Genomic DNA, 24,665 nt, shown 5'->3' on the forward strand with positions numbered 1-24,665 from the left:
AATATTTCTATTAGTGCTATCGTATTCCATCAAATTATTGGCTATAACTCTCAAATTTACAGTTGTTACAAAGGACAATGAAAATAAAAAAAAAACTCACTGAATGTCAAAAATAAAAGAAAAGATAATGGTAATGTGGTTTCGTCAGAAGCAAATAGCATGGAGCACGAACAAATGACAAGTATCTCTGTTCAGTAGGGGTAAAACCAGTGATCCCTTGGGATCGAACTGTCCTCGTGTAGCTGTGAGATCGAGATCTGCATAGCCCCAAAAATCAATGACTACAGTTACAGAGACGACAGATGAATCAGACACGGCCTACACTCCAACAGTGGAAATTTCCCCCTCCTCAATGATCGCCTGCTCATTCTGTATGGTTTGGAAACGGTCAAATAGGGCACTCTATAACAACTCTTATCGTTTAACAACCCAGGGTTGAAATTTATTCAATTAAAAATTGTTTTTTAAAGGGCCCTCAACATCTTTTGGATATTTTTTTCACAAAAAGTTACCTAGTTTAGAACTCAAGATATGGATTTCTTGTACATACAGGGGGTATGCAAAAAAAGAATAAAAAATTAAAGTTGAAAAGAAAATTGCAATTGATTAAATAATTTCGTAACTATATTTACTAAGATACAAAGTTGTTGATGAACCGTTATAAAATGAGGATATGGGCGACATTACTAACCGAGAAAGTTTCAATTTTTTTTTTCAATTTATCTGCATGGATCCTCAACTTATTTCACTTACATAAAATCCCGAATTCCTAACCCATATTCTATTTGGAGGGTGTACTATGCAATATAAACAATGTAGAATTTTCGCATGAAATAGAAGTAGTCATATGATCCAATAATTGGCCAGTCTCTTAACACACTTGGAACTTACACACTTTGTAGTAAAGTAGTTTTAAGCGGGCTTATAAAGAATAGCCTCATAATTGTACGCTGAACTTTATTCCCTTCCGTGGACACCATTATTTAATCTGGTGACAGTTTGAACATGACTGAATCTTAACTACAGAATGTAAATATTGAAGCTTAACAAATATATTTTTGCTACAATTGTTGTCTAAAGATTTTTAGAAACGCAAATTATGTTCTCTGTTTTTTTTCCTTATTGAAATCTATCTTTTAGAGCCGGGTATGTGGAGTTAAAATGTTGAACAATGCATGCTTCTTTTAAAACAAAGTATCCACAACAATACTATTTAGAAGAGTAATTTTTTTCATAGATAATCAAATCAGTGTATATATATATATATTGATGTGTGTGTATACTATCTATGTGTATTTTACTTCTTTTTGTACATATGTTTTATACAGGACCACAATGTAAACTAGTACTTTGTTACTGAATGTGCTATTCTGTCTAAACATATTTATACAGTGAATTTAATTTGCTGCAAGCTAAGTGACATATGCACACAGATGCTGCCTTTCCAATCTGATTAAAGTTAAAGTAAATATATTTTATACAGGGCCACAATGTAAACTAGTACATTGTTACTAATTGTGCATTTCTGTCTAAACATAAGACTTTATTATTGTATTCGATCAAAGGAAAATCTTCACCTAAGAGGGCTTTGTGCCAAGTTTGGTAGATATTGGTCTATGTATATGTTACAGTGTATTTTTTATTTTTTGCAATGAAAGCAAGCTAGGAAAATCAATCCGATTAAAATAATATGTGGCATCAAATCAGCTTAACTTTAATCAGATTGGAAAGACAACATCTGCATGCATATGTTACTTAGCTTGCAGCAAAGTCACTGTATACAATTGCATTTGTCTTTTTGATTTATTTTCTTTTATTTAACTTTCTACATCTTTTCAAGCTATTTTCAATGAAATAGGTGTATTTATTTGCCTTGATAAATATTTATGTACATAAATAAATCAAAGTACCGAAGAACTGACGGGAGTTGATTTTATGGATGTTTATTTATTTTAGAATCAATGATATGTTATTTTGCAATACAAGTACGGATAGTTTCTAATCTGTATTTGAATTATGCACATTTTTATAATATGAATATTTGGACTTTTTCGACACAAGAATGTTGATAAAACCCAATATGAATCATGTTAAGTAATATTTAAAGATAGAATTCATTTAATCAAACTATGTATCAGTGATAAAAATATTTCTGGAAAATTTATGGATCCAAGCAATATTGAACTCTAGTCTCGTTCAACCAAACGCTCGGCTCTCGCCGTTAATCTCCGAAAAGCAAGAGAGACTCTCTGCTTGTCGGAGATTTACGGAGACAACCGAGCGTCGAGTTGAACGAGACTATATTTAACTCTGACGTAAGAATACATACGACTACAAATAATATCTAAATTGTTCGTACCATTTAAAATCTGACGATTTTCAAAGAATTTATAAATACGTTTCCTTGAAAAACAATGCTTTAGCATACATTTAATCGTATTTATAAGCTATTTTCAAGAACTAAGTCTTGTCAGTGGCGATGATTTGTGCTTTGGTCCAAACAGTTTCACTTTCGGTTTGTCAGAGTAACTGCATAGGAGAGTTGATTAAAATCAACTCCCAAAAATGTGGTTAAAGGGCTTCATCAAACATTACTAACATAAGATACTTTTTAAAAGAGTTGTGAAAGTCATAACGTTACTTTCATTTTATCCTTCTCAACAGATTCATCCCAATATAAATACAAGTAAACTGCAAATGCGTTTTTTCTTTAAGTTTATTTACACTGATTGAAAAATATATCATATCTTCTTGGAAAATAATTATATACATCATAACATAAAGGCACAATAACATTCGTTTCACAGATAAACAAGATGAATGGATTGGCACTGTTAGAACAGGGAGGTATATTTCAGTCAGATACCAAATAATGTAAAGGAACAAGTTGCTGTCCTTTAAAAAAGGACTACAATACGTGGACCATTTGCATGTGTTTCCAACGAAAACGTGAAAGCCTTAAGGTGTCATAACAGTATTTCAAAACATAGCTAAGCCAAAATAATTCCCGAATTTTCCTTTGAATTCGGGGCGTTTCCGCACGCGACAGGAGCTGGATTTTTTTATGAGATGAAAACAATGTGTAAGAGGTCTAACTATCCCATTTTTGTAATAATGCGAGGTCATTTGAATTTTTGATGCGTCTTTTTTCCGGAAAGGGGGGGGGGGATGTGAAACTTCGAGGTAACAAAGTCTCACGCCTTGCTGGATGCACGTGTGTATTTTGCTAGAAAATTGTAAATGAAGCGTTGTTTAAAAAGATGTCAAGAGGATTTTTTCCAGAAGTTCGTTTTGAATTTTTAATCAGTATGTACATAAAGTTGTGCAATTTTGGTACATTTAATACTGTAGTGACACCTTAAGATTATCAGAGATTCCCCCGACTCTAGCCCTTTGCTTTTAACCACTGAATTTGTACGTTGTATTACGTATACATGTATGTATATACATGTATAGCCTGACTTTTTATCTCAGAATTTAAAGGATTTATACTTCTAAAATAATTATGATCTATCTATGAATGAAGTTTGCATGTATAGTATCAGGCATTCGGTGAATTCTACTATTTGCACACACATTACGATTCGCACTACTTTGTAAACTTTGCAGTGACAGCTTTGTGTAAATTAAAAATTGTCTATCCGTGAATCTTGAATTTTACAGGTATTGTTCTAATCTAGCACATGGGTTAGAGGTCATATTTTGATGCATTTTTCTTGAGATTTTAACTTTTATACAGTGACATAATTATTCTATCATACTTAAATGCTTAAAAAAATTTTATCGGGAAGTTCTCTAGCCTCGCCTACTATAAAAGTAAAGTTAAGTTACATGTGTATTCGGAAAACAACAAAACATTGCAAATTATGCTATAGTCTGTCCCAAGTTATTACTTCCATCAATTTTTGATGATTTTTAATAAAAATACACATACCTTTGTAAGAAATACAATTGAAATCGATGAAAAAGAATATATCCAAGATATTTTCATTGAACAATTACCCCTTTTCACTCATAAAATTTCACAGGAACGAACACAGTTTTCTTACGGAGATTTATAATGGGAAATGTTTACATCTTTTCTCCATTCGGAATACACTCGGAATACATCGCGCAATTTTTTAACGTTATCATCCGGGCTTATTAATGGCCGATGCAATGCAAAATCTCCGTAGACTTTCAATTTTGGGATGTGTATTGAAACCTGAAGCGGTAGAGGGGGCGTTTCAAAACAGATAATCTGGACATTTTTCATATTAGTGGATGAACGTAGTTTGAGCACAAAGGTATTTACTATTATTGAAATATCAAGCAAAAAGTGGTGGAAGCAAAAACCCGGGACAGAGTATAGTTGATGCATGTTGTAGTTTCGGCTTAACATTAACTTATTTCATAATACTGATAGTTCATATTACATGCCAATCATTTCTTTAAACGTATACTTTGTTTCTGTACTGTGTTCCGACAACTTTACAATTACAGCGCCTTTGAACTTATGTGTGCATATGGCACGGAATCCCGATCCCGATAAACGTGTGCTAGCCTGGTTCCCTGAGCTACCCATTACGCACAGGAACCAGGCTAGCTCATGCGCAGACTGAATTTTCCCCATAGCATCCGGTTTAACCTCGCTTATATATTTTCTGCGTGGACCTCAGGGTCCACGCAATCAGGATTTCTTGATTGATTTAGTTTTTGCAAATTCCAGAAGTCTATTAATTGTGCACTCTTTTTTTTTGAAAGAATTCTTCTTAAAATTACATGTACATGTTAATCTAAAAATCTTGAAATAAAAAGTTTGAATTTCCTGATAGTTTTAGTTCTCTGTTGTTGTTGTTGTTTTTTCAATATTCAAAATATCAAATAGCTAAAGCATAGTACAATCATTCAGGACAGTCACTTTCAATCATAGTGGACCACAAGAAGCCTAATGTTGTGTTTTAGATAAACTCAATATGTGCTTGCACAATTTTTTTACGTTATTTGTTTTCAAAATCCAAAAAGCATTCTTCTTTAGCATACCCTAGCATACATATAGTTTTATTACTTAAATCGAGGAACATAGTATAAAACATATACACATATTTACTTGTGGGTGCTGTACATGTTGCATTAAATTTAGATAACAAAAATAAAATGGTAAGAAAGGGTAAATTCAAAATTTACTACTAGGTCATATATCAAATATAATCAAATTTAAAAAAACAACAACAGGTATCCATGTGAAAAAACACATTCAATCTTAACTCAGCATACATGAAAATAGGTCTAACAAAAATCATTCAATATCAAGACTAACTTGGAATTCATTATTTTCATTGATCAATTTGAATACAATAAGTATGGCAGAATATTTATTTAGAAATTATAATACGGCTATAAATTCCACTATCTAGAGTTTAAACATCATTTCTTGTGTAACTATCATAAATACCATAGTGGAAGAGAAAACTGAAATTCACTGAATATATGTGTATAATTAACTGTTAAATAATTTTTATCACTGTTACCATGACTACAAATCAAAACACTATTTGAAATAAAAGAAGCATCAGTTGCAAAATCAAATCTTTTGTCAATTGGAAATAAAATTAATCTTGATAAAGCATCTCCATCAAACTATCATTCTGCCTAGTAGTCACAATTCATTCTCTCACTGAACAAAGACCCTCTAGTTTGTCAGATAATGAGCTATTCTAATTCTCCTTGCTCTCATTTCTCACAACAACGAGAACAGTGACAAAGACATGTCATATCAATCAACGTCTAATTAAGTAAATCGTAAGTGAACAACACTGGGACCTGCATGCACAAAATGCACAATAGAAAACTTCTAGTTTGATTGTTCCAAATCAACTTATTGAACCAAAAAAAAATATATTTGATTGAAAGTATCTTGCATTTCAAAACAAATTCTCTACATAAAATATTTACATACATGTAATTGTACTTACTGCATAGACATATCAAATTTTTTGTAAGTGTATACATGCAATTTCAGTAACGCATTTACACTCTCCAACATAGAAACATGCATGATAATCATATATGTACAGAATATCACAGACCACGATTAGGAACGATATGAATTCTTTGATTCTCAATGCAAAAACAGCGTGTAAACATTGGGTTTCATTGTAACAAAAACACACACTATAGTAAAACTTAAAGCACATCTTGTTTGCAAAATAAATTCAAAACAAAATTATATCAACAATTATCTCAAAAAGTTTTGAACACTTGTTTTCTTGCTGTCGCATGTGTAATACATGTGCTGAGTATGTCACATCTGTAACATGTGTGTAATATTGTAGATAAAGAACAATAGTACGGTAGAACAATACCAAAACAAAATTGACTGAAAAAAACAACCCTATAAGGCTGAACACTAATCTTCAACATATAAAAAGTCCTAACACAAAGTCTAGATCTAAAGTGCCTTTAAGTATATAGTAAATAATATTCCAATGAAAAAAGACACTGGCATTTTGAGTCATCCAACATTATAGTGGTCAATATAACAGCAGCCTTTACGCCAGAGTCTCATTTGACACATACTGCATGGGTTAATGGTTTCCAATAAAGCCTTTTGTGGCAGACTGCTCAGAGCATATCAATAATAAACAAATGGTCTGAAAGATTTATCACCATTTTAAAAACACTTTTCATAATCATTTATGATTTTAAAAAAATGCATTGTAACATTACAGTTTGTTTTTGATAAGTTTAATATTCTTTAAATATGTTATAAAAAAAAGGCATGTGTGTGTGTTTATATATAAAAATAGAAAGGGGTTATATATCCTGCAAAAAAAATAGTACTAAATGTATTTGGTAAAAAAGAATGGCACTTTGAATAGTAAAATATAGATGAAAAATATATTGAATTTTCCCACTGCATGTAAATAAGCGCACAATACATGTACATATACTTAAATAAGATATGAGAGTGAACAAAACTTTCACAGATCAGCACCACATTATTCGTTTAAATGTTTTACAGGGTTAAAAATCAGGAGTTACAGCCGCGTGTTGGATACGGAGCGAAGCTTGATGACCGGTGACCTGTCCTCGGCAACATGACCTTGGATGAACTTCTGTGTGCTGTAGGCAGAGAGGGGCTGCAATGGGACTGTGGACTCAGAGTGGACCTACAGAAGATCAATGCTAAATGACACGCAGATCAATGTAATACGCTGATTAACAGCCAGAAAGAGCCATTTACACGTAATTGTGATCCAAAACAAAAAGAAGCTCTGAATGTTTATCAGTTGAATGTTTATCAGTTGGATTAAAGTGATAAATTTGTGAGTTTAATTGCCTCTAGGATTACAAAGTCCAAGATGACATGCGACTGATTATCATATTTTGTCAAGAATTTACTTGTATCAGTTATGTTTATAAATATATCCCCAATACCAGGACAAAAGTGGGATGCAATGTGTGCAAACAGTTTTAGAATTAGTAGTCTACTCGTATTATTGATTATTTTATCATAGACAAATGCAGATGTTCAATATATACCATCTAGAACAGAGCCCTAAATGCATATAATGTTATAGCTATCTTATGCAGACAACATCAGATAATTCTACAATTTACAGTAGGACTATGACCCATCTCTTCAGACATAGTAGTATTCATGTAATTTATTTTCATTAGCCTTGGCTCATATGAAATTATCTGGTATATTAATATAGTGTAATGATCAACACCAATAATGGTAATTTGGGACGTTTTATTCTACTACATTTGAAAAAATTCAGTCAGACACACACACACAAACAACATTTCAACTCACCAACCAAATCCCTCTGCAAGCCAAAAGTACAACAACAAAAAATGCTAAGTTCAGGAAACTATCACTCATCATTTGTAATATCATAAGATTTATTTCATTAATTGCAAAGTGATTCTACCAATATCTCAGTTTATCTGACATGTTATGCAGGAAGTTTTCAAGTTAATGAAAATTAGAAAAAAGATTCCAAAGCAATAGGATAAGTTATTTAATATGGAACCTATTCATGTTTTAAAAATTCCAAAAATCAATGTTATGTGATGCCTCTGTGGCAATATCAAGAACTAATCAGACACAGTCTAACTAACGGAGACTTTGTCAGAATATTTTGAAAACTGAGCAAAGTAATCAGTTCTCTCCATATTGTCATAACAATTTCCAATCTTATGATTCATGGTGATTGCAAAAGCTTGATCATCTTCAGCTGATACGTCTGCCAACCAACACTTTTTTTCCCTAACAAACAGGTTCATTTGGCCACCTAATAAGCTCACACACTGCACCACATCTCTGCCAGCGATATCCTTAAAAGGCATCTGCTGTTTGTCAGACTTGTGCAGATGGTGTATACACAGGAGTTTTTTCTGGAATGCTATTTTATTGGGAAAGATGGCAACAATCAACCAACTGAAAAACTTAAACTTAGCCACTGAAGGTCACATGTTATACAGCTATGAACCAATATCCTCCCTGTTTCAGAGGTTTGCTAGATATAATTTTAGCGATAATTCTTTTCCAAAAGATGTCATAATCTTAATCACATTTTCAAAAAAGTTAGATTTATGTTGTATCAAGTGAAGCAAAATTTGGCAACTAGAAAAATGTATATACACAGGCAGGAGTAATATAGTCTGAATTATTTATCCGAAAGAGGTTGTCTTCTCATGGGTCAATGAGCCTTTATATGGATATTTTTCTTGTCCTTTATTCTAGATACAATCATAATTGCCAATAAAACTAATGGCTAAAATTAAAAACAAGTAAGATCTATATTTTACAATGTACCACAAGTGGCTGCTAGAAACAGCAAAAATGTACTACTTTATATCAAAAGAGAAAGGATGTGTACAATACCGATAAACAAGAGGCCCAGGGGCCACATCGCTCACCTGAGCAATAATTGCCTTAATTCTGATCAAATTAGCATTACAGTATCAAAACATCTTGACAACTGAGTACAGTAGATCTTGCTAAAAAAAATTTGAAAATCTGCCAATTTTTATCCACCTCTTATTTTTTGGTAAATACCAAGCCCCTTTTGTTGTTGTACCTGTAAGAAGATTTTTCTCTATTCCTATAACCCCCCCCCCCCCCCCCCCCCCATTTCGTGGCCCCACTAATCTCTAGGGAATCATGGTTTCATCAAACTTAAATCTACCTTTAATCTCATAACCTGTGCTTTCACACTAAGTACTGAGTTTTGGACCGAAAACTTTCCCAGAATATTTTTAAAGATTGTAAAACTTGATCCCCCAATTGTGGCCTCACCCTACCCCCGGGGACCATGATTTGAACAAACTTGAATCAACACTTCCTGAGGATGCTTTCATTTTAATTTGAGTTTTTCTGGCCTAATAGTTTTTGAGAAGAAAATTTTTAAAGATTTTCTCTATATATTCCTATGTAAAACTTGATCCCCCAAATGTGGCCCCACCCTACCCCCGGGGACCATGATTTGAACAAACTTGAATCTACACTTCCTGAGGATGCTTCCACGCAAATTTGAGCTTTTCTGGCCTAATAGTTTTTGAGAAGAAAATTTTTAAAGATTTTCTCTATATCTTCCTATGTAAAACTTGATCCCCCAATTGTGGCCCCATCCTACCCCCAGGGGCCATGATTTGAAAAAACTTGAATCTACACTACATGAGGATGCTTCCACTCAAATGTTAGCTTTTCTGGCCTGACAGTTTTTGAGAAGAATATTTTTAAAGATTTTCTCTATATATTCCTATGTAAAACTTGATCCCCCAATTGTGGCCCCACCCTACCCCCGGGGACCATGATTTGAACAAACTTGAATCAACACTTCCTGAGGATGCTTCCATTTTATTTTGAGTCTTTCTGGCCTGATAGTTTTTGAGAAGAAGATTTTTAAAGATTTTCTCTATATATTCCTATAAAAAACTTGATCCCCCTCTTGTGGCCCCTCCCTACCCCCGGGGACCATGATTTGAACAAACTTGAATCTACACTACCTGATGATGCCTCCACACAAGTTTAAGCTTTACCGGCCTAATAGTTTTTGAGAAGAAGATTTTTGAAAAATACCAACAAATTTTCAATAATTCTCAATTATCTCCCCTTTAAAAAGGGCGTGGCCCTTCATTTGAACAAACTTGAATCCCCTTCACCTAGTGGTGCTTTGTGCCAAATTTGGTTGAAATCTGCCCAGTGGTTCTTGAGAAGAAGATGAAAATGTGAAAAGTTTACAACAATGACGACGACAACGACAACGACGACAGACAACGGACAAATTGTGATCAGAAAACCTCACTTGAGCTTTTGGCTCAGGTGAGCTAAAAACTATATCATGAATCAAACAAATCTCTGCTACGTCATGTTTATCACACATTTGATCTTTAGCTACTTTGAAATTATTTTTTGAAAAAAAAACTCCAAAAAAATTTTTTTTTTTTTTAAATTCAGTGAGCAAAGTACATGTAATCCATATGCATTGAATGCACAATCATTCATTTTTTTGCATTTACAGAACAAAGTTTTTCATACTATCACACCTTCTTCTGCACTAAGATCAGGTGTATAGAGAGATGAAGAAATACTTCAAGACGATTCAATGTTGACGTCCATGGAGATTATGATAGTATGTGTTAATTAACCTAAAATGAAAGTTATTGTTGAAATAATATGGTTCTTAAAAGTTCTGTTATTATAGCAATGATTGATTTATTTATTTTTTAAATTGTGATACTATATAAATTAGAGCATAATTTAGTTGAAGCTGTAGAATAATCTAAGAATTAAATTTCAAACTTTCTAAATTTCTTTTTGATAGAAAAGAGTTCCTGATCATGACAATCAAATGAAAATTCAAAATTCAAAATTGAACAATATTAATTGTTTCATAAACTTTAAAGAATAGGTAAATGTTTAATTAATGTTTAATTAACAAATAAATTATTTTGAAATCATAGTCTTCATAAGAAAAATAATTTGCAAATCAGTTGGGGCCAACTAAAATATCAAGACCTCAGTCATGTTTCTAGAAAAACGAACTCGGTGAATAATAATAATCAAAGTGAAACAAAATTAGTTTGTGAACAAACATCTAAAGCTACATTAACAAAGCACACAATACTGGAAACATTAACAATGGTGCGGTGGTCTATCCTGCAGAGTTAGTCCAAATCTACGACAACACGGAAGTATACCTAAAAGTCCTCCGCTAACTCCACCTGAGACAGAGTAAGAGTCCCTGACCGCCTAGTGAAAGAAACGCTTAGCTTATTGGCTGGCAGCTTCTACAATTTAATCACACAAGACATAGAGGGTTAGGTCCAGTCAAAACAGTTGGATACGGTGCATTCTTAGTATACCCATAGACTCACAACTAAATCGCTAGTTGACTGTCATGCATGTTTACTAGCTGTTAAAAAGAATTAAGAGTTAACATTTTTCATAAACAAAAATGTATATGTTATAAATAATGTATATGGCAAACATTTTGAAAAAATCAAATAGGTATACTAGTTGAAAATGATGATTTAACTAGCAATTTAAAGCAACAATTGGCAAAGACAAATTAACTGGTCAAGCAGCATACTACTTAGCTTGCATCAGCCACTGGATGAGTTACCGGTATACCAGACTGAATGTGATATAGTTGATCATCACTTAGTCTTAATTGTTGCACAGGGATTGCTTTTAGATTCAATACTAATTTCTTGAAGTATATTACAGCTCCATTCACTTTATGATGATATTAATTAGGTTAATTAATTGCAATAGAAGGAAGCTATAAGCAATATACTACTTGATGGTACCAATCAAATTTACCAATCAAATTATGCAATCATTTCAGGCCTTTAATTAAACTTCCTTACACTTACTGAGTATTGTGTATTTTCATTATCAAATGAAAACACAAGAGTCTCATATCATTCAAACAGAATGGTATGTTGACTGGGAAAGAAAATTCCAAAACATTCTATCAGTCTGTAAGATAAGGATCAAGTTACAGTGTGTAGAGCAATATACAAAGAAAAAGTCCTGTCTGCTGTTCTTAAAAATTTGAAAAGCTAGGTTTGATGCCTTTTTATTCATTTGAGGTTTGGTGGTTTTCACCGACTTTCATGATTTTATATTCTGTCATTGTTATGTTACAAGATGTTATTAACACATATCTCTCTATGTACATGTAATTGCTCTTTGCATTCCTTGTGCACACATTTGCAAGTTTTTATGATCTTTTTCCTGATTATATGCAGATTTGTTTAAAACCATGCATGCCCAAAGGAACCATCAAATGGAGAAGCTTATGCACTTAACATCAATACTAGCCAATATTCTTTAATGAAAGCCCCTTTCTCTGCTATCAAAAAAGCAAGAACAAAAAAGTTAAACTAGAGATCAGTAAAACTTCACTATATTAAACTAACAGTTTCATATGACAGGAACTTGTGAATATGATTGTTATCACATAAAAAGCATCTATTTTAATGATTATTTAAGCCATATCTATTTCCATGTATCAAAGCACCCATTGTATTTTGATAATTATAAAGTCTGAGAGTTATATACATGTATACGTTCTAGCAAATAAGAAATAAATAAAAATTGGATGTGCACCAAATTGATAAAGTGTTAATTTACATTACTTACATGGTAAGCTTAAAACCATGTAAAATACCCAACATGAATGGTAAAAACATCAAACCTTTAGTAGGGTAAATAATTCATCCGCATATTTTTAAAATGAAATTATTAAAATACCCAAGCATATTGTTTCAACATAGAAAAGTAACACATACTTGACAGTTGGGCAAAATAGAGTGAACATAGGAGTTTGGAAAGTATACAAAATGTAATAAGACATATCATCCAATTTTAGCTCATATTTCTCTGTACAAAATATAAGCAGTTCTGCCTTTTCACTTGAATAACATACAAGAAGTGATAACTTGATAGCAACAGAGAGCATTGAATGTGTGTGTAATTCACTCAAAAATAGTTCCAGGGGTCCCAAAATTATAGTGGGTATAGCTCAACGCTGACAATAAAAATAACCTCTCGCAATATGATAGCATACATGATCATTATACAAGAGCAGGCAAAGAGTCTCAGAGCTGTTTTTACCACACAGGAACCTTGCTAATGTTCCTGCAGCTATATGAACTCACTATAATTTGTTGATCTCTGTCAAGTTTTAGCCTTGAACTTTCATTCTTCTTTTTTGAAAATAATTAAGAGCACATGTTTCAAATAATTGGTGAAAGCAAAATTAGATGCTCATTTTCATAATATTATGAATTGGCCAATATAATATGTTAAGTGCAAATAATGTTCTCAAGCACATTGCCTTGGCATGGCATTGACATGTGTTAATAGTACATGTATAATATGGGTATCAGCGTTCAGCAAATTGAAGAAACAAATGCATAAAGGTCAAACTTACGCGCTTACAAAAGGAGAAAGGAAGGAACAAATACCACAGAAGTTTCCTCTGTAAACATACAGGACAAGTTACTGAGTGTAAACATACAGGACAAGTTACTGAGTGTGACAATATTCTATACTGTAAACATACAGGACAAGTAACTGAGTGTGACAATATTCTATACTGTAAACCTACAGGACAAGTTACTGAGTGTGACAATATTCTATACTGTAAACATACAGGACAAGTTACTGAGTGTGACAATATTCTATACTGTAAACCTACAGGACAAGTTACTGAGTGTGACAATATTCTATACTGTAAACCTACAGGACAAGTTACTGAGTGTGACAATATTCTATACTGTAAACATACAGGACAAGTTACTGAGTGTGACAATATTCTATACTGTAAACCTACAGGACAAGTTACTGAGTGTGACAATATTCTATACTGTAAACATACAGGACAAGTTACTGAGTGTGACAATATTCTATACTGTAAACATACAGGACAAGTTACTGAGTGTGACAATATTCTATACTGCCCATTATTACACAGCGAGTACATATTCCACCACCCTAACATCATAAATCATGCATGTATGTATAAATAAAGACACAATTTCATGTATTTTTCACCAAAACATATCATACAATTATATGCTAAAAAGATATGTGGGCATCTAAGACAAAGATAAGGCACCCCTATGGACCAGGCCTTCAGCAAATCCCCAAGCTCAATTAGCATCAAAACCAAGGGATACTGTATTGACACCTGCCCATCCTGCAACATCAGCATCTATCTGACACATCCAATGGTGTTTATATGTTTGCTATTTGACTTTGTATTGTTGTCTGCCCAAGGTAATCATACAGGTGAGCATCTGTTCTTAGGGCCCGCCGATGCAGATGCTCAACAAGGCAATGCTTGGAGTCTCCCTGATTGACAAAACAGCTGTGACCTTATATTGCAATAAAGTGTTTTATGAGGTAATGCTGCAGCTGTCTGTCTAATCTTTTTATTACTGGTACTCTGCTTGAGACATTTTTGATAAATAATTTAATAATTTCAGTTAGATTAATTCAACTGAAAAAATGAATGATTATGCAATTATTCAATAAAAAAAAAGAAGATAAATTTTGACCTTGAATTATAACAGTCTTGATTTATCTAACCATTAGTTGTTCCTTTTTTTAAATTTTCAATGAGGACATCGTGATACTGAGAAATCAGGTTCAAAGTCATTTATTGAAAATAGACCAAAACCAGTAATTTACCGGTTTAATATCCTCTTCCTCTCTCCACTCATGTAATTTCAGTGCATTGAAAATTATCACAATATAGAACAATTATTACATAATAGTTAAGTGGAGAAGACATTTGGCTGGCTCTACAAAATAAAGTGCCTGGTTGACTGAATAATCTGCCCTTAATTCCAAACGCTGCCACTATGAAATTCAAATTAATTATACGAGGTGCGTTTGTAATTAATGACAGCAAACCAGTCTACAAAATAAAGCAGGATAAAGTGCAAAATTCATTGCGTCTTAGTCATAAATAACAATCTCATACTGGGTGCATATAATGCATTTTTGTGCCTGCAGTGTTAAAATACAGCATGCACGTACAAAATCTTCACAGATCTTACACAACTGCGGTTGCCATGAGGAAACATCAAAGCATCAATGTGAATTGATTTAATACGTTCTTTTGTGCTTTATTATGAATGACAAATACTGTGGAATTATCACTGTTCGTACGGGGTCAATGTTCGTGGCTTTCGTGGGTAATCCTTGCCTATTTGCCCATTAATTTACATCCAATACACAATCATTTGTTTCATATCAATTAAAATTATCCTGATTACTTTACCAACCAAATATTGTCCCTATGAACCAGGAAAATTGACCCCCATGAATAAAAATGATCCCACGGTAGTGATCTTACAAATGCAGTTTCTTTTATGAAGACTCTGTGGTTACCTGGAGATAGGAGATTTCTTTGTTTTTAACTTCCCTGCCACAACTTTTCTTTTTATCTTATAGAAAAGCTCTATTACATTTTTCTTTAAAATGACCATACTAAAATTCTTTGTTTGTAATATATATACTCTTAAATAGAAATTAAATATCAAAGGAAATGCTGTTCATTGTAAGCAATTCTTGAAGAATTAAAATGGCTATACTATTGAGAAGTTCATGCAGAGAATAACCGACATTTGCTATATATATATATGGATACAACCAGTTATTTGTAACACAAAAGATGTTTTTAAACACCCATCCGTAGAACATTTATGATACAGCACAAGACATTCAAGAAACAATCACAAGGCCAAATACAAAATATTTTCATTATGTACCTAATAGAAGTGAAAATCCTATATAATTGTCAGAAACACCATCTGCTTTTGATTTTAATAGCATTTCTTTTACAGAGAGATGATTTTCCACAGTGTGAGGATTTTTATCTATCCGAGTACTAGAGATTCAAAACTTTCCCATTAATGAGCTTATTAGTGAGGGAAATGCTCATTATACTTAATATCTTTATCTGGTATTAATTTTTAAATTAATTTTGCAACCATATTGGTAGTACAGTTCAATTAAATTTCATTTTTCTTTCATACTAAAATGCAGGTAGAGTATTTTTTTACCAACATATTTTTATGTCTAGAAATCAAGCTTCTCCTCTGTAAGGTAAAAAGGGATATTATTGACCTTAAGAAGTGCATAAGGTAAAGTTCTTCCATATGGAAATCACATGGAATATACTACACTAACACAAAACAGGTTATATATTAACAGAATGATTTTTTTGTTATTGGGCTTGTTGTTTTGTTCTCAAATTTTTTTTGGTAGAAAAATGTCATGCAGAGCAGTTATTATTTGTCAGATCCATTAATACTGGTCATACCGAAACAGGCAAAGTGATTGAGGTCAAATATACTTAAACCAACTTACAATAACTTATTTTTATTCCAGACTATAATAGCATACATTAAACATCTTCTGTAATAAAAGAATGATATGAATATACTTTACAAAAACCTATTTTTATTCATGCACAAAAATGGCATAAAAAAGTTGTTAAAACAATGTAATCAGACATTATAATGCATGTATTTAAATTAACATTTTTGTTTTCTACAAATGAACTCCAGTATCTTGAGCACTGATATCTCAAATGCAATGGATAGGACAGAGTTTTTAACCAGTCCCATCTAGTTCGAGATAACAAGGTTTGACTGTACCTACAGTGTAGTTATGCACTTATATTAACTTATATCAACAATATTTTCATGCATGGACATAAATACTTTATTGTTGTTTTCAATCTAAGAGTTATACATGTATTACATTTAATGCTGTAAGGGGTTGTTGATCTGAAAGTTTTTTTTATTAAGGATCCTATCATTTCAAAAAAGTTCAAATGGTTAAATCTTTTAAGGTGCGATGCTTTGCATATACATATTTAAAAAAAAGAATTAAATTACAAGTTAGAGCTAAAAAATTACGATATTTAAAAAATTGATATATTTCAGTAGTCTAGTGGTTTGTTCACTGAGCTACCAAATTAAACAACCAAATATGACAATATTTCAGTATGATTTGACAGAAAAATCAAATCAACATATGATAAAATACTTTTATAAATATTGAATTTGAAGGATGTTTAGAGGCACATTAATAATCAAATGATATAATGAAACACTACACAGTTGTAAAAGACACTGTGGTAATGAATATATTGATTACTTAATGTAAAACACATTACGCACTTGTGTAATATTGAATGATCGCATATGATATAACAAGTCCTGCAATGAGATAATCGCCTAGCTTCTAAAGATAAAGCAGGAACAACTAAAGTTAAGACTACGTGATATTTACCTACCCTTCTTGTGGTGGACTCTGTAGCCTGATTGGCCGTGTCGCGGGTCACCCTGATGATAAGGTCGGGTATAAGGGCAATGACTGCGAGCACCACAATACAGAGCCACACGGTACCACTAGACAGACTCGTGGTGTACACCTTGTAGAAGTCCTGGAGAGTCTGCATGAACGACCTGTGAGGGAAGAAACATGAACCACATGGACAAGGTGTTTTTCAAAATAATTTTCAATAGCCATTCTCTGTAAGCTAGCATTTTATCAAGAAATCTAATTTGACTTTTAAAAAAAATCAAAATCAGAAAAAATATTCATCTGTATACAACAGATATTATATGGTTAACCAAATGATGTTTACTTAGGAGCAATGCAACAGATCAAAGATTCCTTGATAAGTTTACAGCTATAACTACTTCAAGGGAATGCAGTGTGAGTGAGTGAATACTCACGGCCAGATCAACATGGAATAGAGCAGAGTCATGCTCACGTTGCCGACCCCCGTGATCACATAGGCCATGAACATCGGGAGGGGCCAGTAGTACGTCTCCAGGCACAGCTGTCAAAGAACAAAAGATTGACTAGTCTCAATACATGTAGAACAATTTTAACAAGAGCTTGGACTTTGGGTAGTTGTGACAAAGAGCAACGTGACATAGGTCTGTCTATTTCATTGCTGGCCACTTAGCCTTGTCTCTTTAAAATCAACAAGATTTGTATGGCTTCTGAGCTAAGACTACTCAATGGGTGCATATTTTGCTTGAAACAGCATCATTTTTAACTTGTTTTGACGCAAGAAATAGATAGCTATGCCCTACTGAAAGTCCAAGGTCTTGTTAAAATGGTTCTATTTTGAAGGAGAATGAGAATGAAAACCCAACAAATTGTAGCTTTCATAAGAGGGATAACTCTTGCTGAAAAATGTAAGATAAACCTCTACATAAATCACAATATGTAAAAATATAGTTATAACATTCACCTTGAGATTAACTGCAATGACATTGACTGTGTAGGCTATTGTCCCAAAACTCCATAGGCCCATCATCTGAAAAATTCAAATCTTGCAATATGTAATCAACTGTACATTTTCAAAATAGAAAACTTTAAATTCATATCACATTTTCCATCACTACACAGCTGTAAGATCATTTACTGCCTGAAATATTCTCTCAGTCCTTCTCTAACTTTCACATAACACATCGGATTTTTATATTCTTCTTGGTTAACATAAAGATGAACTGCATTTATTTTGTCCCTATATTCTCTGGTGACATTGAATCTTGCTTTAAAGATTTCATTTTCAACTGTAATTCATGAAGAATAATGAATTGGATTGATTAAATATGATACTAAGAGTAAACTTCTAAATGCAAAAATATATAGAAATGACTCATGTTGCAGTCAGAAAATGATAGCAAACATAGCAAAGGGTGTGAATGCTTTAAACATGAAACTGAATAATACAATATCTAAAACTAAATTCAATAAAATAGACATTTAAGAGTGGCAAGAATTTCATTCAATACAGTAACTTGTTTTGAAAAGGTTGCAAGTATTTTCTGCAGTTACCATGTTACAAATTTTACTTGTTTTATTACTGTCACAGAATTCTATAAAATGTTTCCTACCTTTCCATCTGGCCACAAAGAAACATCGTTTCCAAACAAAAATACAACACCAAAGAAAAACACAAAAACATGCCATAATCCTACAATGAGAACAAATCATTAAATAAATATATGCAATCTGAATTGGGTAGAAAGTTATCAATATATAACACATGTATCAGCTATAAATCAAGAAAAAAAATCAGTAATGAGTCTACTGGGAAACTAATCACAGAAAATCTTCATCACATTGTTTTCTGATTTTTAAAAATTAAATTTCATGACATGCAAACACACTATTGTATGGAAAGCTACGAAAATATATTGATAAGCTAGATGATTTCTTATAAAATGGTCCTTTAATGTGTGATACATGTACTTATCAAGTTAATACACATTATAGATGTAAAAAATTAAAAAAGAAAGAAAATTATTATCATACATATAAAAATGAGTGACCACCTCAGTCTATAATCGCTACCTCTATGGAGTAGGATGCATCCTTAAACAAAAGACTTTTGACCAATCAATAACTGACAAATTCAACAGCACTAGATAATACATCGTAATTGTAGAAAACAAAACTAACTGTCCTTCATTCATACTTGAAAGGATGGTAAAGTAATGGAGTATGTGCTATTGTAACGAATATGGCTAGAAGTAAGATAAAACAAAATAAAAATTATCATAATTTTTTTTGTCACTTTTAAATTCAAAAACTTAAAAATCAAGAAAAATAAATGAAACCCATAAAATTGTGGTAGGGTACATCCAGTTCTTAGATTAATGGATCAAATGATGGAATAAACAGGCTTAAACTGGGGAACTAATTACATGTATCAGTAATACAATATACTGGGTATGCGCTGCATGATGTCAATTGACGGAGTGCATGGAAAAACTGATTAAAACACATGCATTCACGCGCTTCAGTTATTACGGGCTGGTGCTTCCGCTTTATGAAATATTACACAGTGAAGGGGTGTACGATCACTCATCTCTGACCATGTAAAAAAGAAGTGACAATTAAAACTTTCTGGCATTTGGAAAATGACGAGTTTAGTTGTCAATAATCCAAGAATTACCTGCTCTTGCGCCTCTGAAGAATTTTCAGAAAATATCAAACTTAATTCATTTAGAAAAAAAGCACTTCAATTCCAGTATATTTTAAGACTTACCATATTATTTGGTTTTTGGTATATGATAATATCAGACAAAATCATAAGATTTTTCAGCTGTCTGCTAGCTAGCTTGAATTAAAATATTTTATGTTTTTCTAAACTGCATGATATGTGTTATTACATGTTAATACAAACCTAATACATTCCACTTCAAGAAATTCTTTTTATCTAATTTACTATTTCGAGTGATATTTCTGAAATAAAAAAAAACACTGGATAGAAAAAAAGAACATTTATTCAATCAGAATTTTTTAAATCTAAACCCAAATAAAAATTTAAAATATTTCCTTGCATGCATACATGTACATTTAATCATTCAAATTTTCTCACATTGGGAATTCAAATAAGTCTTGTTATAAATTCAATTTAAGATATAACGGGTATATGACAAATATAAAATTCAAAAATAAGTTATAAGTTAAATCAACAAAATAACAATAAAGTGAATAAAATATATCTTTAGCCTTACTTATAAAGATGAGGTTTATCGATGAGATCTCGTTGGGATATGTGCTGCTCAAACAAGCTGTAGATGAAGATGGGCAGTGACGTCATGGTAATGTTGTAGAACATAAGATGAAAGCTCACCAGTAGGGACTGTCAAATAAACCACGTAATCAATGCAAGATAAGTCAATATGATCGTTAGTTCTAAAACATCTAAATTAGGAAACACCATATCAAAGTTCACCAGTATGGACTGTCTAATAAGTCACTAAAACAATGAAAGGTCATAATACATGTACATGTATCGGTTATATACTCATAAACATAAAATGCAAGATCGGTACTAAAGAGTTAATAACTCAGTTATCTAAAGCATATCTGAATGATTAAATTCATATCATTACCGGTATATATCATATCATATCAATATTGTGTATGTACATGAGTTTCTATAACGATTATAGTAAGAACTTGGAGAAAAGCACAACAGGGAATTCAATTTTGAATATTTACATGTATAACTAATATATAAAGGTGGTGATCCACTTTTAAGTGAAATAACATACCTGTTGTGAAAAACCGGAGTAAAATGCAAAAAACAGCTGCATGGTAATAAAGGCTACATTCTGAAACAAAGAGACAATCTATGTAAATAGTCCAAACCTTTAGAAATCAATAAAGTTAAGAGAAATTATATTGCTCGATATTCCTGCTTCAACTAGATTACACAGTAAGCCTACTTTGTAAAAGAAATACTGGACAAGGGTTGCCAGTCGATAGTAGAAGTAATGGCCGTGGACCAATAGGAGTCTCTGTAAGAACCGGAACTTGGCGAAGGCATAATCACTATTTCGTACTGCCTGTCTTCCTTCTTTTCCCATAATGCCTGAAAAATGTTTAGGTAGAAGTTCATTGCTCTCACTTACATAGTTTGTTTTGTTGATACAGTCAAACACAGTTATAGCCAACACGCTTATAATGAATTGACGCTTACAGCGAAGTGATTTACATTCCCCGCGTGACTTTATTACATGTTGTAAACTTGACAGATATAACAAATTACGCTTATAAAGAAGCAAAATCGCCCATTCCTGGCGCTTTGTTATAACCGTGTTTTACTGTACATGATCATACATCTTAACACTCCTAATAGTCGTGATAAAATGATTTGTTGGATATACTTAACCATCTATTTGTAATTTCAAAAAATCTCATAGCAGATAAATTATGCTGATATGTGATTTTATTTTTCAAATACAGAGTTCTTATGCACATAATTATTTATCTGATATCTAACTTGTATCTTCATGTCATACCTAGTCCAACATGGGCCTCCTGTATCATGCTGACATCGTTAGCACCGTCCCCAATGGCTGCTGTCACTGGTGTATGGTCTGCGACCTTCATCAGTTTCACCACCTACAAAGTCACAGCTATAAGTTATAAAGAGTCTGATTGGTCCTTAAGACAGTCTCAAGGGCATGACCTCAGTTCAACAAAGGAAAACAGCTTCTTTGGTAACTATCAGTATGGGTATATAACAACTACCTGCTACTTCATATGAGAATAGAAGACTGTTAACACTGACTAGACTAGCTGCAATAATGTAGCCCTCTCCGATTTTTTATATCTGATGTTTACTGGAGAGGGCTACAATTCCACAGGATCTCCGTAATGGTGCAAAATTAATTTTTTAATGCGGCTGACTCCGGTCTGAAAAGATTGATTTTATATTTGATGCATAGTGCCGCATTTCTCAATTTTGTTTCATTCGATTTGTGATTCCTTTAGATAAAATGATTTTTTAATTCAGGCAGAACAAATTAACCGTATATAAATCAAAACCAGATAAAACACATAAGCATGTTTACCAGTCGTCTTTTTCAGCAGCCATGACAGTTCTCGCGTGATTTTATGGGATGTACGCTTTGAGTTTTGATGGGCTTGATAACGTGAATTTCAGTGTAAATAATCGTTCTTACCTGGTTATATCACTAAAACATCATTTAAGGAAATGGTATATAATGGAAAATTCATATATTTACCGCGTTAATTATGTTTAAATAGGGGAATTCCTATATTCAGTTCAAGATCCGCTCCTGAATTCTCATTGGCTGTCCCAAAATAAAACCGGTCAAGGTCAGTAAACATGGCGGACAAATTTAACTTTCGTTGTTGACATACACGAAAAATAACCGATATATGGACTTTACTTGATATTTTTGGATTAATTTATGCCATAGACATTAACGATGTTTGAGTTCAGGTAAGAAATGCAAATGTTATTGTCATTTATGTACGATTTGAGACGAAATCGTTGCGGGAGTGAATCACTCCCGCACTTGCACTATTACGGAGATCCTATGGAGTTGTAGCCCTCTCCCAAAAAAAAAGAAAAAAAAATCGGGAGAGGGCTACATTATTGCAGCTATGACTAGACATGCAAGATGTAGGAAAATGTGAAAATTACCATTGGAACATTGTTGAATAAATAAATGGTGAACTTTTGAAATTCAATACATTACAGTGATGCTCTTATTCATAAACAGAAATGGTTAATCTGTCACATGACCAGTAAGCAGGTGCTTGTACAAACCTCTGCTTTCTGTAGAGGGGACATTCTACAGCACAGCACTGCCTCACACATCTGGCACAGTTTCCTGAATATCTCTGTGTGTTCTCCCAGGGCAAAGGCCAGACTGAAGCCGTCCACGATCAACACAAATTGCTGACTAGAGGGACTGCGTGAAATGCATCTGTAACAACATCAATTAAAAATAGTATTCCTTGAAAACTTCTTGTATGTTTCTAAACATGTACATCAATCAATTCTTAAAATAAAAAATCTGAAGTGAATCTGGTGATATGAAATTTCAGTTCATTATAACTAAGATTTATTTACATTCCTGTAAGTTTGAGATAGAGTATAAAATTTGAGCATTGGGGAATAGATACAGTCTTCTATTTTAACCCAAGGTTGCTTCAAATTCAAGTTCTTAATAAGCAAGTTTCAGACGAGAACTTTTTACATTTAATCATACACTTCACATTTCTGACATTATGATAATTACATTACTCAGCTTATGTGGATTTTTGAAAGTTATGATTAATATTAAGACTGTATAAAATTTAGTTTTCTAGAAGGCCACACGAGTCTCCTATTTTCCTCTGCCCCCTGCATTATTTACCTGTGGATGTTTTTGCTGATCTCCTCTCCACACCTGGTGTAATCAGTACAGGTGAGTTTGGTGAGCCTGAGTTCCTCCATTCCGTCGTGGATGTGGCCGGCTGAGTAGCTGATGTTGACAGCAGTCTCCTCCTTATCCCCGGTAAGGACCCACACCTGTAACACAACCCAAACTATTTAAACTTATGTGTATACAATGTCTCTAGAACAATGATACACCTTCAACAGAACTATATACAGTTGAATTTCGGTATCTCAAACACTGATATCTCAAATACAATGGATATGTCAAAGTGATTTGTAAGTCCCAACTTCTTATACTTTAAGTAATTTACCCTTGATATATCAAATACTCCATATCTCAAAGTTTTTAACCAGTCCCATTTAATTTGAGATAAGGAGGTTTGACTGTAATCTAAAATACAAACCATCAAAATTATTCCATTCAATAAAACATATATCTATTTCTAGTGACTATTTCTACACATTTAAAGCACTTCAGCATTTATGAAAGCAGAACTTTGAGCCTTTAGAAAACATCATTTCCACTACCTTGATGCCGGCTTTGCGGAGCATACTGATGGTTTCTGGGACGCCGTCTTGTAAGCGGTCCTCCACCGCTGTGGCTCCCAGAATGTGGAGAGATCTCTCTATGGCCTCAAAGGCTTCATTTAACTGAAGATACAAAGGAGTCCTTACTAGCTTACATGGAATGTAACAACAATATAAAATCATAATCGGAAGGCTTCATTTAACTTCAAATACAATAAGATGTCACCATCTCACACGAGTTGTAAGAAAAAAAAAATTATTAGTAAGAAATGATCCAACAGAAGTTACAAACATGTTTATGAAGCTGCAAAAAATTTAGATAATTTAGTCAGTATGGCCAGATTTATTAAAGCTATGTATTATTTGTGATTAATTTCATAC

The 24,665-nt window shown here is 32.9% G+C and overlaps 1 protein-coding gene across 18 annotated transcripts in view; it reads right to left on the minus strand.

Moving 5' to 3' along the window:
* Positions 1 to 5,217: 5,217 nt before the first annotated feature.
* LOC128179258 (phospholipid-transporting ATPase IF-like) overlaps positions 5,218 to 24,665 on the minus strand; it is a 35,428-nt gene continuing 15,980 nt past the window's right edge. For 4 of the 18 annotated variants that reach the window (XM_052846623.1, XM_052846635.1, XM_052846637.1 and 1 more), the window contains exons 17-30: positions 24,285 to 24,407; positions 23,734 to 23,888; positions 23,142 to 23,301; positions 21,862 to 21,964; positions 21,286 to 21,431; positions 21,112 to 21,171; positions 20,569 to 20,696; positions 20,235 to 20,293; positions 18,940 to 19,019; positions 18,291 to 18,356; positions 17,764 to 17,870; positions 17,319 to 17,490; positions 13,437 to 13,484; positions 5,218 to 7,151 (exon numbers count right to left, since the gene is read on the minus strand). In XM_052846623.1, the coding sequence (XP_052702583.1) occupies positions 7,020 to 7,151; positions 13,437 to 13,484; positions 17,319 to 17,490; positions 17,764 to 17,870; positions 18,291 to 18,356; positions 18,940 to 19,019; positions 20,235 to 20,293; positions 20,569 to 20,696; positions 21,112 to 21,171; positions 21,286 to 21,431; positions 21,862 to 21,964; positions 23,142 to 23,301; positions 23,734 to 23,888; positions 24,285 to 24,407 (1,539 nt within the window). In that variant the 3' untranslated portion in view covers positions 5,218 to 7,019. Of the gene's footprint in view, positions 7,152 to 7,801; positions 7,815 to 11,193; positions 11,284 to 13,436; positions 13,485 to 15,368; positions 15,404 to 16,384; positions 16,433 to 17,314; positions 17,491 to 17,763; positions 17,871 to 18,290; positions 18,357 to 18,939; positions 19,020 to 20,234; positions 20,294 to 20,568; positions 20,697 to 21,111; positions 21,172 to 21,285; positions 21,432 to 21,861; positions 21,965 to 23,141; positions 23,302 to 23,733; positions 23,889 to 24,284; positions 24,408 to 24,665 lie in introns of those variants that run through there. The other 14 variants (XM_052846625.1, XR_008243053.1, XM_052846628.1 and 11 more) reach the window with 14 other exon arrangements.

The sequence above is a fragment of the Crassostrea angulata genome, chromosome 4, assembly GCF_025612915.1.
Source record: "Crassostrea angulata isolate pt1a10 chromosome 4, ASM2561291v2, whole genome shotgun sequence".
NCBI lineage: Eukaryota > Metazoa > Mollusca > Bivalvia > Ostreida > Ostreidae > Magallana > Magallana angulata.